Raw genomic sequence first — 13,279 nt, forward strand, 5'->3', positions numbered from 1 at the left:
GGCTTCTGTTTATTGCCGGAATCTCAGCATAGGACTCATTAGTGTAGCGCACTACCTGTACAATTTCCTGCTGCAAATTATCTGACTTGACATCTGTTGTATCTGTGCCGGTAGCTGACTTGGCTGATGATGTTGGTGTATCTACATGGCGCGTCTCTGGTGCACTTCTGGCCAAATCTGCTGTGATCTCTCCCATCTTCGACTCCTGTGGAATAAAGCTGCTTCTGTTGGTAGAACAAGCAGACTTGACATAATTGCCGCATGTCAGAAATCATTGATATCTCTAGTTTGAAAGGCTGGGCAGCCACCCTGATTTCGCCAGGTGGCTGGGGAACCCTCCAAGGCCGGAGACAAATAGTATGAACCCTTCTAAAGGATGGGAACCAAGAAGAATAATAAGTTTATAAATAAGCTTAGTTAATAATGGGTCTGGTAAAGTGGCAACTCAGGGTCGGCTTTGGAGCCAGAGTAAGTGTGGCGTTGAGCGGTTGTAATTCTTGTATTCATGTCTCTCTCCTTTCCCCTACACAGCGGAAGCTCAAGATAATACTTTCGAAATACTGCTGTTGACACCCAGGAAGCAAAGCGGTTGCGTGGTCAGACCACTGAGGAACCATTATCCGACACACCCCCTTAGCTAGAGTCTCGTATGACAAGTCTCTAGCTGCAACGAACTTCCTCTGTTGACGAGCTGCTGGGCCCTTCTCGGGCTGTTCTCTTCAGCTTTCCTGTAAGCCCGCCCCCTCTTGCCCCCAGCTTCAACTCGAGGTCTTGTCCATTGTCTCTATCGAGGTCCCGACTAGCAAGCTGTTCCTGCAGCTTGTCTCGGGCTTCTTCCATCAGGGCCTCTGTGGCTATTCGGCTACGGATATCTTCCATCTGTAGCTGCTTGATGGATTCAAGCTGCCGGACCCGAGGTAACACCTTTGTCATCCCATCAGGCACCATCCTACTGGTCTCAATCCACTGTACGTTAATTCTTCCTCCCCGAACTTCTTGTCGCAACCAATGCTGATGAATATTAACATGACGCAGCTAGTTGTTGCTCTTATTACCCGCACCCTCAGTGCTCTCCCGATTTCTTATGATTCCGCGTCTAAGCAAATATGTCGGGGTGTCTCAGCGTCCTTGAACGATGGGCAGCCGAGATTAAATTATGTGGCGCAGAAGAAGTAACCTTGCAGGCTCTGGCCAACTCATTGAAGCTAGCTGAGGGCACCCTCAACATCCTGATTGTGATGATTGAGCCATGTAACAACCACGCCACCGTGGACTATGAAACTATGGTAGCTCGCAGCCCGTCGCTGCAGGAGTTAGATCGCCTTATACGAAAATACGGCACAAACCGCGGTATTGCCGCTGTGCCAATCCTCGACGTGAGACCGCTAATCAGCAAAGCAATGGGAACAGCAATAGGAAACAGATGGCCGACATGGGAAGTACGGGCGTATGAAGTATTCGAAGACATCCTTCGCCACAAGAAACCCGACGTTATACTGAGTCTGCAGCGAGTGACGAAAGATGCGGATTCTCTCCCCTGTAAAAGTCTGTCAGACCAAGCTTGGTCGCCTCGACCTGACATCGTACGACTTGCCAACCGAACAGCTATTTTATTTCGAGCGTTCCATCCTAGCTCATATCTCAGGCCCAATTATACTGCAAATAAGGCCACAGCAAGGGTTAATAGCATGGAAAACAAGCTAGACGCCTCCTTCAAAGCGGCATTTATGGCGCTCAATGGTCACCAATCTGAAGTGAGTCCGTGGCAATATCATTGCATGCTGGCCGCAGAACGGCGACAGGAAGACAGAAGCTATGCGAGGAGGATAACGCCTAGTGAACTGTATTGCACACTCCAATTCGTAAGTTGGCGTTCAGACAAAGTGAGCCAAGTGCAACACTAATGCCTTGTAACAAACATAGCACGATAATCCGGAAACGCGCTTGGCGCTTCTTCACGAGATCGACATTCAGTTTAAACTAGAGGAACTAGCGGGAACTATGCAGCCAGTGTGCAGAGAAGATACAACACCGCAAGAAGTAGTCGAACTATTGAATAGCTTGTCAATTTGAGCCACCAGGCTCCTAAGGGTAACATCAAGGTGCGGAATACCGAACTTTTTGGGGAAATTGCCTTCAACTGCTATTGAGTGATTTCATTACGGCAGGCAGATGGCGATTGGTTCTGAGGCACTGTATTGTTTGCTGTGCATTGGGTTCAATCTTAAACGAGAACTCTTGAACCCTTCTTGAACCTGTTCGAATGTCAGCCATGGAAAAAGGTTGGACTAGTTGGTGTATTGTTGCGGTTCTGAGACGCTGTCGGGTATCCAGGATTTTGAGCGACTCGTGAGTATTCTATATTGGTATTAATGATGACAATCTTACGAGTCAAGGTTGGCGGAGACATATATTGTCGTGTATTTGGTGGCTGATACTTTGCGTCGGTGAATTTCGTGCTGTGCCAAATCCAAACTCTAATTACTACAGAAATTGATGAATGTACTTTGCGTCCCCTTCTTAGGTTAACTATCGAGCACGCATCGACATCCAGTTATCTTTTTTCTCCGTGCAGTGCAACCGAAAAGATAGACTACGTTTCTTTGTAACACGACCGCGTAGTTTAAAACGTTTGTATGTTTAGGCTTTCCACCTTGTCCATGTATGCAATTTTGGCTTGTTCGTTATTCCTCATTTCGCCCTGGATCTTCTCATTGTTCGGCCTCGTCTCATGGACCATCTCATAAATAATGCGCATATGGTCATTCCATTAGTGGCCGCACGGGCAAGTATAGCCATGGAAAAACAGCCATTTCCGAAATGCATAGCAAATCTTTACATCATGGCTTCCAACGACCTCTTCAGGGGGATCTGTTGTGGGATTGTAGCCCCATTGTAGTTATCGTCTCTACATGTAGGGTTGTTGGCGGTAGTAGCTGCGGTGGCCGAAGTAGTACGGCCTGGCAAGGGACTTTAAGACATGTCTGTGCAAACAGAGATTTATATTTGCGCAAATAGCAATACTCTGAAAAAAACCTAAACTTTCTATACTAGACAAAGAACAGGACAGTCAAAAACATATCAATTTTACATCCCCATAATACCGCCACCGTATTTCTAACACATAGCTGTAATTTTAAACACAATCAAGCTGCCGAATTTAATATGGGCAGCTGGCCTAGCTTGTTGGAAGCTGGCTTGGTTGGTTATGCCCAGCTAGTTGATAGCTGGTGTGAGGGACCACGGAAGGGGTCTACGAGCGAAGTCACAAGAGCTCGAGGATGCAAATGACAAACATGTATTCCAACAGGCTAATAAAGAGAGACTTTTGTGTGTGTGTTCCAGAGAGAAAAGGTAGCTAAAGTGTGCAGGTGTAGCAGTAAGCTTTGTAGTGCCTGGCACGTGACTGTGGGTCCCAACAGCTGGCCTCTTGTTGTTGACAGACCTTGGCAGGAGTCTGGTGGTAGTTGAGCCTGCCCATCTCAAATACTCGAGCCTTGTGAACAATTATCAACCACATATCCAGCTTTTCCTGTTGTGTTCCCATCCGCTACGGCATTACTCCCCACGTCGGCAGTCTTCCCGTACTTGTTGGGCGTCGTCGACGCACTTCTGAAAGTCGTCCTTGAACTTATTCCAGCACTCCCAGAAGTTCTTCTCGCGTAGATCGTTACACTGCTTCAACTTTTCCGGAGAAGCTGGCTTGCTCTTCTCAGTAGCGCCCTGTTCGCCCTCTCGGCTTGCCGAATTTGTTGAACTGGCCGGTGCCAGCTTCTTTTCCAATTCTGACCATTGTACGTTTACGTTCTTTGCGTTGCCGCCGGCGCTCTTGTCGCCCTCGCAGAAGTAATCGAAGGGCTCAGTTGGTTCATAGACATAGCACTGTTTTGGTTCTTCTCCATTCTTGAGCGCGCGCTCTTGCCAGCCCTCTGGTACTCGCGATCCTGCACAGGCGTGAGGATACCGGGGGTGAGCGAGGCCCTCGGAGTTCACTATGGCAGTAGTGTCGTTCCTCGTGCACCACTTTCCCCCTTGCTCAAAGAAGACGCCTTTGTAGGCACATTCGTCGGCACAAAAGAATTCCTTGTCCGAGATCAAGACACCTGCAACCTCACCGCCGAGGATGGCGTTGACCGCCACGGCACTTAGCAACAAGGACAGGGCGAGCATGGTAGTTGCGTGAGGAGTTGAGAATGAATTGACAGTAATGTAATGGGAATTGTAGGTGATGTAGGTCGAAAGAGTCTAGGTTTATTCTGTTTGGTTTCCTCGAGACGAAGTTGCTGACCTTGGATCTAGGTGCTACCTACAGAGCTATATATAAAAAAACAGATGCTGAGGATCGGATTTGGCCGAATAGAAGACCTGGGCAATGACCATGAAATGAGACCGGATTACAGTCAACGGCATAGATACGGCGTTAATGCGGCGCCTAGAAAAACAGAAATTGCCGTAAGTAATCTATACACTCGTATGTATTCCATATTGCAGTATTACACCAGTCGTCTGAATCGACTTCCCAGGATCCACTATATATGTAGACTGTACCTCAAAGCCTGACTCGTTCTCATATAGTGTAGTGGTATGGACACATGATATTATTGGTTTATTTTTGGGTTTTGTGCTGTAGATTTAACCCTTGGTAGGAGACTGACCCCTGAAATGTTATTAACCCATGATTTCCGCTATTTCCACATGTGGCAGTGTCGACATGGAATGAATTGTACTTGATATCGACTTATATGTGTGTTTTTATATGGACCTTGTCTACTGACTTGAAACCCAGCGCAGAAGTGTAGCGTCGAGACCATTGTGAATTACTCGCATCATGCCCCATAATAGGCGGAATGTCGCACAAGATGACACCGTACTAGCCGTATTAACTTACCACTATAGATAAAAAAGGCATCAATGGTAATTTTCCGAACTTTGTGGATCCCTATAGATTTTACAATATAGCAGTGTAGCTACTGTCGCATTGCAATCAAATCTACTATCAGACCATAATATTCTTGTCGCATTGTACATACCAGCCAGTTGGAGATGCAGTGCCACGTTGCCCTTCTACTAGCCGATGCATCTTTCGGCAACGTTAATCTAAACATACTATTTCTGACAAGATAAATAGCAAGTCTTGCCTCGACATGTACAGTGCAACTCCAAGCATCAACTTGTACTTACTCGAACTGCCATTTACCCACACCCGTCATCTCTCCTTTACTATTTCTCTTTCAAGGTTTTACGTCAACCATGAAGTACTCTTTGGCTCTCATCTCTCCTCTTGCCGCCGTCTCTCTCGCGGGACCCGTTGAGACTGAACAGGGTAAGAAGCCCTTTATCGATCCCCTCTACAATGCATTTGGCCCCAAATGCTTGGCCGACAACGCCGAGTTCCCAAGAGACTCGGAAGCCTGCCTAGGCACCCGGGACTACTGCGGCTGGAAGAAGTACGAGGCCATGGGGGAGCATTTCGACAGTCCCAAGTCTTGCATAGACTCGCGGCAACCACCTCCGTTCAAAGAGCCGGCCTCGGAGGAGAACCAGGCCAACTTTTGCGAGGGCAACCCGACATTCAAAGGGGACGCATGGCGGGCAACGACGGAGCCGTGTCTCGGCACAGTGGCGTATTGCAATAAGAAGGTTTATGAGGGCACAGGCGAGACTTACGACAATCCTGATGAGTGCATCACTTTGAGACTGAAAACACTCACTAAGAATGCGTCTTTATTCCAACCACTCCTTGACGGGATCCATCAAATCTCCAGCGCAAAGGTACAACAAGGGCTTATTGATGCTATACCCAAATGCAAAACAGTCGACGGTGGGACGATGGAGCGGCCATTGGTAGAGATCGAATGCCCGAAGGTAAGTTGACATTACTTCTCTAATTGTCAGCTAGGAACGCTAAATAAAAGACTAGGTCTATTATTGAAAGTAACTATCCAAGTTGAAGGGTAGTTGGGCAGCAATGCAAAGGACTGACCTTGCTTTCTGCTACACGAAAGGGTTACCAGAAGTGATAGTAAACGTAAAGTCGGTCGTTGCAAATTGGCTGCCGTTTTCAACTGCTTGCCCGCGCGGGTAACGCGCCGCCCCCGTAGCCTACTTTGCTTACTTTCTACATACCTCCCGCTATTTTAGAGAAATTTATAAGACTATGATTAAACCTAACTTCCTTCTTCCACTTCTTATCTTGGCCTTTCCTTTTATTTTTTTAACCTTATTAATTTCTACTTTTCTCTCTCTTGTGCTCTTACGAAGGATTTGCTTATACATATAAAGCCTACATTGAGCAGAACTGTATCTCTCCATGGTACCTGGGCACTTGCTCGAATTATAGCAACAATAAAAATAGTATGTCAGACTTTCTTAGGGACTATACATGTTTAGCCCGGATACATGCGTGAGCTGATTCCAAGATCAAGTACCTGGCTGGCCGAGGGGCACTATAACCTCAAAAGTTGAGCCCTTGAGTCCACATGCAGAAAGAGCGGTTTCAGGGAGCGGCCTAGGCCGATAGATGAGGGATAACGTGCCATGGCTGAGTTTTCAAACAATAAACGCCCGGTTTAACTAGTTGCCTGAGATGCACTGGTGTTGGTGACGGAGCATTTACTCCCTTATTACAAGTACATACATGTAATTACATACAAAGCCGTCGGTAACGAGTAGGCCGTGCTTTACAGCAGCCCTCCTTTATCAACCCTCGTCACCTTGACTCTGAACCCGTCACTAGCAGTGCGTCTATTCTCGGTAGTACAATTACTTTTATTATATTCCTTGAATAGATTCCATTAGATTTATTATCTTATACCTATTAGACCGCTTAATAAACCCCAAAAGAATAGTTATATAAACAGTCTCGGATTTTTGGAAATAATAGTGAGCGCCAGGCATTATAGCTATCAACACCCCGCCATAACGCCCTAAGGACAATTTTGAGAAAAAGAGAGTTATGGACAAGTAAAGCCTGCAAAAACCAAGCTGAATGTAGAACTATCCGTGACAGTGCCTCCCTCGAGTTCCTTCATCCAGTTACCGTTCGGACATCTAGCCTGGTTCGTGAAATCTGACGCTGTCGGCGCTTTAGTCGACTCGGACGGAACACCCAGGCAACCGTTCTTCGTCCGGAGATTATGTACTGGCACTGTATCCGAAATGGGCTGCGACTTGACGTCGACAATTTGGCCACCATGGTTGCGGCAATGCACCGTGGCGGTAAGGTACTGACGAGATCCACGTTTGCATTGGTGTTGCCAACACCACAGATGGTAAAGGCATCGCAGGTAACGCTTTGATCGGCGTTACAGTGACACGCCACAGAACATGTCTGAATATGTGCGCCGCTCGGGGCACATGCCGCGTTTGGAGTCTGGGCGCTGACGAGGCCTACCGTCGTCAAAGTCGTCGAGATGAATAAGACTTGTTTTATTATCGTGTGTAACCTCTTATAGGGGAGTTATATTTTCAGAATAGAGTGATAATAGGTAGTTATTTTCAAGGAGCACCTATGTAATTGAGCGTATAAACGATGGAGGGGGTGCGGCCTCCTTTTATTGTTGCAAGTAAGCCATAAAATGTCGAGCTCATTTCCGAGCTCCCCTCGTGAAATATTTACTCTGCAGCGATTTCATGATCAAGAGCAAGGCAGCCTCGTGTAAATTAAGCTTTCTTGGCGCCTAATAAATATATTTAACTTTATTTGCATAGATACGGGCAGCCACGTGGAGAGAAACCGGCTAGATTGGCTCAGCTTATAATGTCTGGCAGCAATTATCACTTATTTCCTGGATATTCCTATTCCAGCAACCCTGATTAAGTGGATATATTGCCACATTATTCAGAGCGAACAATGCAGTAACCGGAAGTAAGTACTTGGATAATAACTATTGCATTGAAAAAGTGTGACAAGGGTACGATTTTAGGCTTGGAACAAACGGTTCAAATTCAAAGATACTATCAACGAGTGTCAAGGTCCTTGGTTTTCCAAGGGCAAGAAGGGGAACAATAACAACTATCTATGCATGAAGAGAACGCTCGTGCCTAGGTTCTTGCCCGGGCACGTGTTCAATCTATGTAACCAATAGGTCCTTTGTCGGCAAAGCCCCTATGTTGGGCCTTTTCCGTGCCACAATAAGACTTCATCTCAACAGAATCAGTCGGCCTTCAAAGCTACCTTATCAGCCGGCACCGCCTCCGGCACTTCTATCGGGTCAGTAGGCACGTCAGGAAGATTCAGGTCCTCCTCTATCGGATCAGTCGGCACGTCAGGAAGATTCAGGTCCTCCTCTATCGGATCAGTCGGCACGTCGGGCAGTTCTAGTTCCTCGTCAGGCTTCTCAACAGTTGCCACGTCTTCTTCAACAGTGGTTGCGCCTTCTTCGACTGCCACGGTGCCTCCTTCACCTATGACAGCACCCTCCTCAAGGGCCGCTGTGCCCTCGAGAACCAGCCCCGTGCCCTCGGCCGCCTCGGTGCTCAAAGCCGCGAATTCGAAAGCATCCGCCACCTCCCCCACGCCGGGAATCAAGTTGAGCGCAGCAACCGCGGGGAGGAGGGCTATCGCCACGGCATGTTCCTTGACAAAGTCCCACACCTGCTCAAGCACACCTTCTTCTTCATGGGGCGCAGGCTCTACATTCTTTGCTGCGGCAGAAGCTTCGCCGGTGATGACCTTGGGCGCTGTGAACAGGGGGAACTTCTCCTGGAAGCCTACCGCCGATCCATGTTCCTTCATAAAGTTGGTGAGCTCACGCGAGGCCTTTCTCGAGCCTAGAAGTTGAGGCTGCTCCTTTTCTGTAGCGGTATACTGGTCAAATTTAGAATCGTAGTCTGGGTTCTTCTGGAAGACGACCTTGGGCTTGGCTTTGTACGCCTTCTCGAAATGCTTGTGCAGCTCTTGCTTACTCGTCGGGGTCTTTTCAGGGAGCGCATAGTCGCGCGGTACCTGCGTCCAGCCCCTGACCTGCCCCCAAACCATGCCTCCTGGGACGGCCAGCTCATTGCCAACCTTGAACATGTGTGGAGTAGCGTGAACCAAGTAAACCACGGGGTCAAACTGTCCGCCGAATTTTGCTGCCTTCTTTACGGCTTCCTTTGCAGCAGCTCCAAAGGTTTGGTGCACCGCGACGAAATAGGTCTCAGGGTGAAGCTTGAGCTTGTCCCTGTTCAGATGCGTGTTCAGAGTATATGCCGTAACTGGTGGGTTCCTGATCGTAGCCAGGGAGTCGGCCGGCGTGAGGAATCCGCCTTGTCTCTTGGCCTCGGCCGGCCACAGGTAGTCGCCGTAGAAGACGTACTTTGGGGCGGTTGATGCAGGCACAGTTTGCCCCGATGGTCCTGCGGTTTCCTCGACCTTGGGCTTCTTGGCTGGCGGCTCGCCGCTGCCCTCCTCCCACAGGGCCAAGGGGAACTGCTGGTTGGCTTTCCACCCGAGACTAGAAGCATGTTTGTTCATAAAGCTCAGAGCTGACTTCTTAAATTCAGTATTCCGAAGCCCATCCCAGTATGTGTCGTCCCATTTGTTCGGGTCCTCTTCGGGCATCGAAGCTAGTACATCCACGTCTTCTCCAGGCCCCTGGACTTGCTCATTTTTGTACTTGTCAAAGTTGAAATCCGGGTTCTGGATGAAGTTGCTCTGGTATTTTGCCGCATAGTCTCGGTCGAGCTCCTTTGCCTGGTCTTCGGAAAATTCAGGCACATCCAAGGTATTTGGGACTTGCCACCAGCCTTCAATCGCATCGTACGGAACACCGCCCAACGCAGCGAACTCTTGCTGCTCTTCGGCCGGGGGGTCGCGAAGTGCCGCATTGGTGTCGATCATGTTTCCAAGGCGATGGACACGGTAAACCCAGCCGCCAGTCGTGGCAAACTGCACTGCTACGCCGAACGACTTGGAGGTCGAAACATAAGCGGTATCGCCCTGGGTATGATCAATGTGTGCATGAAGGCTGAATGCGAGCTGGTCGTTGTATGTGTTCTCTGTGGGCTTGAACCCCCCTGTTTTCTTGATTGCAGTTGGGTCTCTGTCGTCTCCGCGGAAAATGTAGTCCGTTACTTTACCCAAGGGAGCAGCCTCGCCTCCCAGAGAGAACAAGAGAAGTACCAGGGCAGTACATAGTGACAGAAAGTGCCACTGTCTATTGGCCATTGTGAGCCAAGTTTTGAGTTGTCAATGCCTAAGATGTTTATGATGGATGAAGCTAAAGAATACTGCAAGGTAAGAAGAGTAAAGAGTGATATCGCCATCTTTATATAGATTTCGTAACTAGCTGCCTCGTGGTTTAATGCATCGTGACACCCCCCTGGTAGGATTACAGCCGGACGACTGCATAAACCAAAGTCCTGCCAAGGTGCTTGATGATGGCAATATTAAAGACTCCGTCATCTCATACGGGCATGATGTGATGCTTTCGGGAAAGATGCACGGTATTTGCCCGGAATACAAGAGTCACGCACTGGGCCGGCCAGGTAGCCGCATGGATTGCATTGAGGTGGCCGGGGCTCCCCATTCATGCTATAGCTGCCTGCATATATGCCTTCTCCCTAGTTATGGAATAATGGCATAGAAGCCCTTGTCGCCTTATTAGTAAAACGATTTATGCTTCCCGGTTATTATGCCTGGTCTTTACAAGCCTTTGGGATTCAATATTTTTACGCTGGCGGTATATTAATTATAATATTAAGTTATTTATAAAACGTAAAAGCTATTGTAAAATAATTACTTTAAAAAATGCAATAATATTTTATATTTACTATATTTCTAAAGGTTATTATTATAAATGCACGGCGCCAAAGTAGAAAGATGGGCCACAGGCAACCAAGGGCGTTACTAAATCAGACGCGAGGGAAGCATCCCTTGCGAAAGATCAAAGGGAGATAACAGGAGCACAGGGAGTGGAGTTGGCTACAGGCACCGCTGTGTTCTCGCTCCCAGAATAATAATGCGGATGTCTCGGTTTAGGAATGCTGCACAAGCATTCTTTATTGTCTGGCATTAAACACATATATTTATTAATTATAATTATAGCCCGTATTACATGTAGTTACTGACTAACTTCCTTTAGTACGCCCCGTACAGCGAATCCCAGAGGGCACCTTGGCAGTGCTCGGGCGGCATGAACCTTGAGAAGCCTCGGACTACCTCGGCGATGCCGTGCCATCAAAATCTCGAGCAATATATTCCTTGGCCAACCCTTCAAGGTAATCACGGTAGCCTGGATCTGCGCTCGACATGGTCAAGTTGGCGTGTGTTCTGGCACTGCCTCGGTGGTTACCCCGGCTCAACATGCCATGTACGCCGGTAAGCGTGGGCGCTTGAACCGCCCGCGGACAGCCGAGACTCTTGTTGCGTCTTTTGGTCTGCATTTTTGCCGTCTGATCAAGGTTCATGACTAACTAAGCACCTCGTGTAGTAAGGAGGGTGAGATGCTTTAAGTGTGGATCTAGGCTTATTTACCTTATTGTTTTCTAAACATATTGCACGGTTAAAACTAAGGCCTAATAAAAGGGTATCGCCGATAAATGGCTTTAAGGTTATATAAACTAAATATATAATCCGGTAAAAGTCTTAGGTATACATGTTTTCTTTTTACATATATTGGTTACTTATTTTTATTTTCTCTGAAAGAACCGAGAACGTTTAACATCTACCAAGGTTATCATGAAATTGTTATTACGTTCCAAGCCTTTATCACAAAACACCACACGCTAGACCCCAGATCGCTGTGCATAATATGGTGTGCACACCTACCTGAATAGTAACAGCAATAAAATGAAATCGAGCTTCTATAGCTGTACAGTCATGTGCTCTCCTGTCACTCCTGTCGCTCCTGTCAAGTATCATCTCGTATAGGAATAGAGAGTATTGGTACTTTGTACAGTCAAGTTCGTATTAGGCCCGGCCGTAATTCGCCAGGTGGGTACTATGGCAGCATGGGTGAACCGCTTTATACTTAATAAAACTTATATAATTGGCCTCGTCTGCTTATTTTAGAAAGTCAAATTACTCTTATAACATTATGTCTTGAATTACTTGGTAATGCTGAGCGACGATTGTCGAGACTTACCCAACTTTCCATATTTGTGGGTTTTAGTTGAGTCAAGTATTTAGCTGGTCAGGTAGTTTTTTTACGAAGCCGCCTGATGGCCTACTAGAAGTAGTGCTTATTTTAACTTTCAAGGGGTTTATTTAAATGGATCTCTAGAAGGCTCGTAGGATCACGCATAATGCGATCGGTAGGCCGGCCACGATCAGGGGTCGTCCCCTTTTTGCAAAGGCTCAATATTGCTTTTTAATCCAGGGCTAGCAAGGGTATATGCCTCCACCGCATAGACCACCGCATCAGGCGGCATTAAATTAGCACCTACTTATTTTCTAGTCGGCGTGCCTGTTCGGGTTCATCGCGCCTCGTAAATGCCAATTAAAGTCTCAATATCACGTGGTGGAGTGGTCTGGCTTCAAGTTCTCCCCGTGTCCGTGTAAAGCCGGTAGTACTTCGTGAATCGTCACGACCAGCATGCCCTCTAATTAAACAGCCACCCTTGCCCCTCGTCTTCGGCAGTTGTAAAAGCCCGTGCCGGTAAAGCCAGTGCCTGTAAAGCCGGTGCCTGTAAAGCCGGTGCCCCTGTTTTTGTCGTGTGGCATGGCGGTAATATTTGTTTGACGTTATAGCTATTAGCTGGCTCGCCTACAAAGGCACCGTGTTGGGATTCTTCTGCGACCGGCGTGAAATGTTATCCTACATGTATCATTGATGGCTGGAGAGACGGGAAGGAAAAGAGGGAATAAGAACATGCCGCACAAGACAGTATAACAGCGTGCTGTCCACATCGGGTCAATATTAGGCCGCATGCGATGATACTGGTATCCCATTCAACAAGTCGAACAGCATTGCGAGCCTTGGAGCCTCGGCCTTCTCTTTCCCTCGATCTTCAGCCCACGTAGACCTGTTGCCCTGGACAAGGCGACGTACACCTGTCCCTCTTCAAAAGCCCTCATCACGTTGATAATAACACGGCCCAGCGCTATCACCTGACTTTTGTGGATGCTTATGGCCTAGGCGGCTACAAGGGGAATCTGTGTGCGGTGTAAGAGTGAGTAAGGCTTACGGCTACCGACCGAGTTGACTGTGTAATCTGCACATGTGCGTAAATAGTGCGCTTATGGCCGTTGTGAAAGAGCACCCAAGGCTAAATATTGCCAATGCTTCGTGTTGGAATAGGCGAGTAGTCACGTGAGGATAAGATAAGAGTAACCAGGTACACGTATTTATAGTGA

General features: G+C 47.8%; 4 protein-coding genes across 4 annotated transcripts; 2 read left to right on the forward strand and 2 right to left on the reverse strand.

Moving 5' to 3' along the window:
- Nucleotides 1–1,106: 1,106 nt before the first annotated feature.
- G6M90_00g083700 (uncharacterized protein) lies at nt 1,107–2,073 on the forward strand (the record flags this gene model as incomplete). Its single annotated transcript, XM_066131234.1, has 2 exons — nt 1,107–1,862; nt 1,924–2,073. The coding sequence occupies 2 exons, from the start codon at nt 1,107–1,109 to the stop codon at nt 2,071–2,073; spliced, it is 906 nt and encodes a 301-aa protein (XP_065987509.1).
- Nucleotides 2,074–3,558: 1,485 nt separating this feature from the next.
- On the reverse strand, nt 3,559–4,170 carry G6M90_00g083710 (uncharacterized protein; the record flags this gene model as incomplete). The annotated part of the gene is made up of 1 exon (XM_014688102.1): nt 3,559–4,170. One exon carries the CDS (start codon nt 4,168–4,170, stop codon nt 3,559–3,561), a length of 612 nt encoding a protein of 203 aa, XP_014543588.1.
- A 1,080-nt stretch (nt 4,171–5,250) lies between these two features.
- G6M90_00g083720 (uncharacterized protein) lies at nt 5,251–5,932 on the forward strand (the record flags this gene model as incomplete). Its single annotated transcript, XM_014688103.1, has 2 exons — nt 5,251–5,865; nt 5,921–5,932. The coding sequence occupies 2 exons, from the start codon at nt 5,251–5,253 to the stop codon at nt 5,930–5,932; spliced, it is 627 nt and encodes a 208-aa protein (XP_014543589.1).
- Nucleotides 5,933–8,155: 2,223 nt separating this feature from the next.
- eltA (Heat-labile enterotoxin A chain) lies at nt 8,156–10,150 on the reverse strand (the record flags this gene model as incomplete). Its single annotated transcript, XM_014688104.1, has 1 exon — nt 8,156–10,150. The coding sequence occupies one exon, from the start codon at nt 10,148–10,150 to the stop codon at nt 8,156–8,158; it is 1,995 nt and encodes a 664-aa protein (XP_014543590.1).
- Nucleotides 10,151–13,279: the final 3,129 nt, after the last annotated feature.

Source organism: Metarhizium brunneum, chromosome 5 (assembly GCF_013426205.1).
Source record: "Metarhizium brunneum chromosome 5, complete sequence".
Classification (NCBI taxonomy): domain Eukaryota; kingdom Fungi; phylum Ascomycota; class Sordariomycetes; order Hypocreales; family Clavicipitaceae; genus Metarhizium; species Metarhizium brunneum.